Genomic DNA, 950 nt, shown 5'->3' on the forward strand with positions numbered 1-950 from the left:
CCTGTGGCGTAATGTCTCATTATATCGAGATGCTGCGAGAATTGAGATTGGCTTTTACACGATCACCTAAAGCTTGCGTAACGTGAGGCGCAACTCGATCTGATTTTTGTCGATTTTGTTCCCTCATCGAATAATTGGTACATGTGGTTTCTTTATGTATGTGATTGTACAATAAATATAACGAAAGGTTTAATTTGAGTTTTTCTTTTTTTTTTTTCTTTTAATATTTATTGACAATTTATTTGCGCGTTCTTGAACGAGGGTCAAAGTGTGGATATATACAGACGTTTGCATGGAAAAGATTTATTTTTCAAAAAGCGCGATACACGTTACAGTGCGTACCGACGAGGGACAACGATTATAACTATCGTATATATATATATAATATATATATATATAGTGTATACTTCACCTAAAATCGATTGATATCGGTAAATAACTTAGTAAATTCCGTTAATATCACAACACATTATTTCCTCAATTGATCTCGTACGCACCGAGGTTTCCCTTGCGCCTTCTCGAGGAAAACCAGCCAATTGTGCGATTTATCTGGTCAACGGATCGCTTCACATTCGCTCGATACTCGTCCTCGTAAGCGTTGAGATACAAGTTCTTGAGGAATATTTGATTATCCAGCTCGTAAGGCGGCAGGAATCGTTTCGAACGACTCTGCTGCTGCGCCTGCAGCTCGTCGAAAGTGAACTGTTTTGATTTGGCATCGTCGACGGGCGGCTTCGACTTCTCCGAATATTTTTGATCCTCCGTGCTGATTGGTTTCACCGACAGAAGCTTCCTCTTTTGACGTGAAGCGCCGGCTTCCTCCGACGTGTTTCGTATCCGCTTGCTGCGATGTTTGGGCGCTCCGTCTTTAGCTGGAATCTCGTTGTCGAGCACGGCAACGTCGTTACTCGGGATTGTCGATGATTGATTACCGTACGACGCGGTCTTCG

The 950-nt window shown here is 42.2% G+C and overlaps 1 protein-coding gene across 2 annotated transcripts in view; it reads right to left on the bottom strand.

Annotated features, from left to right (window-relative positions):
* Window positions 1-250: 250 nt before the first annotated feature.
* Window positions 251-950, bottom strand: part of LOC108751146 (protein lev-9) — a 4,586-nt gene continuing 3,886 nt past the window's right edge. Inside the window, exon 6 of one of the 2 annotated variants that reach the window (XM_018491193.1) lies at window positions 251-950. In XM_018491193.1, coding sequence (XP_018346695.1) covers window positions 478-950 — 473 coding nt within the window. In that variant the 3' untranslated portion in view covers window positions 251-477. The other variant, XM_018491194.1, reaches the window with a different exon arrangement.

The sequence above is a fragment of the Trachymyrmex septentrionalis genome, unplaced genomic scaffold (genome assembly GCF_001594115.1).
Source record: "Trachymyrmex septentrionalis isolate Tsep2-gDNA-1 unplaced genomic scaffold, Tsep1.0 scaffold40, whole genome shotgun sequence".
In the NCBI taxonomy this organism is placed as follows: Eukaryota; Metazoa; Arthropoda; class Insecta; order Hymenoptera; family Formicidae; genus Trachymyrmex; species Trachymyrmex septentrionalis.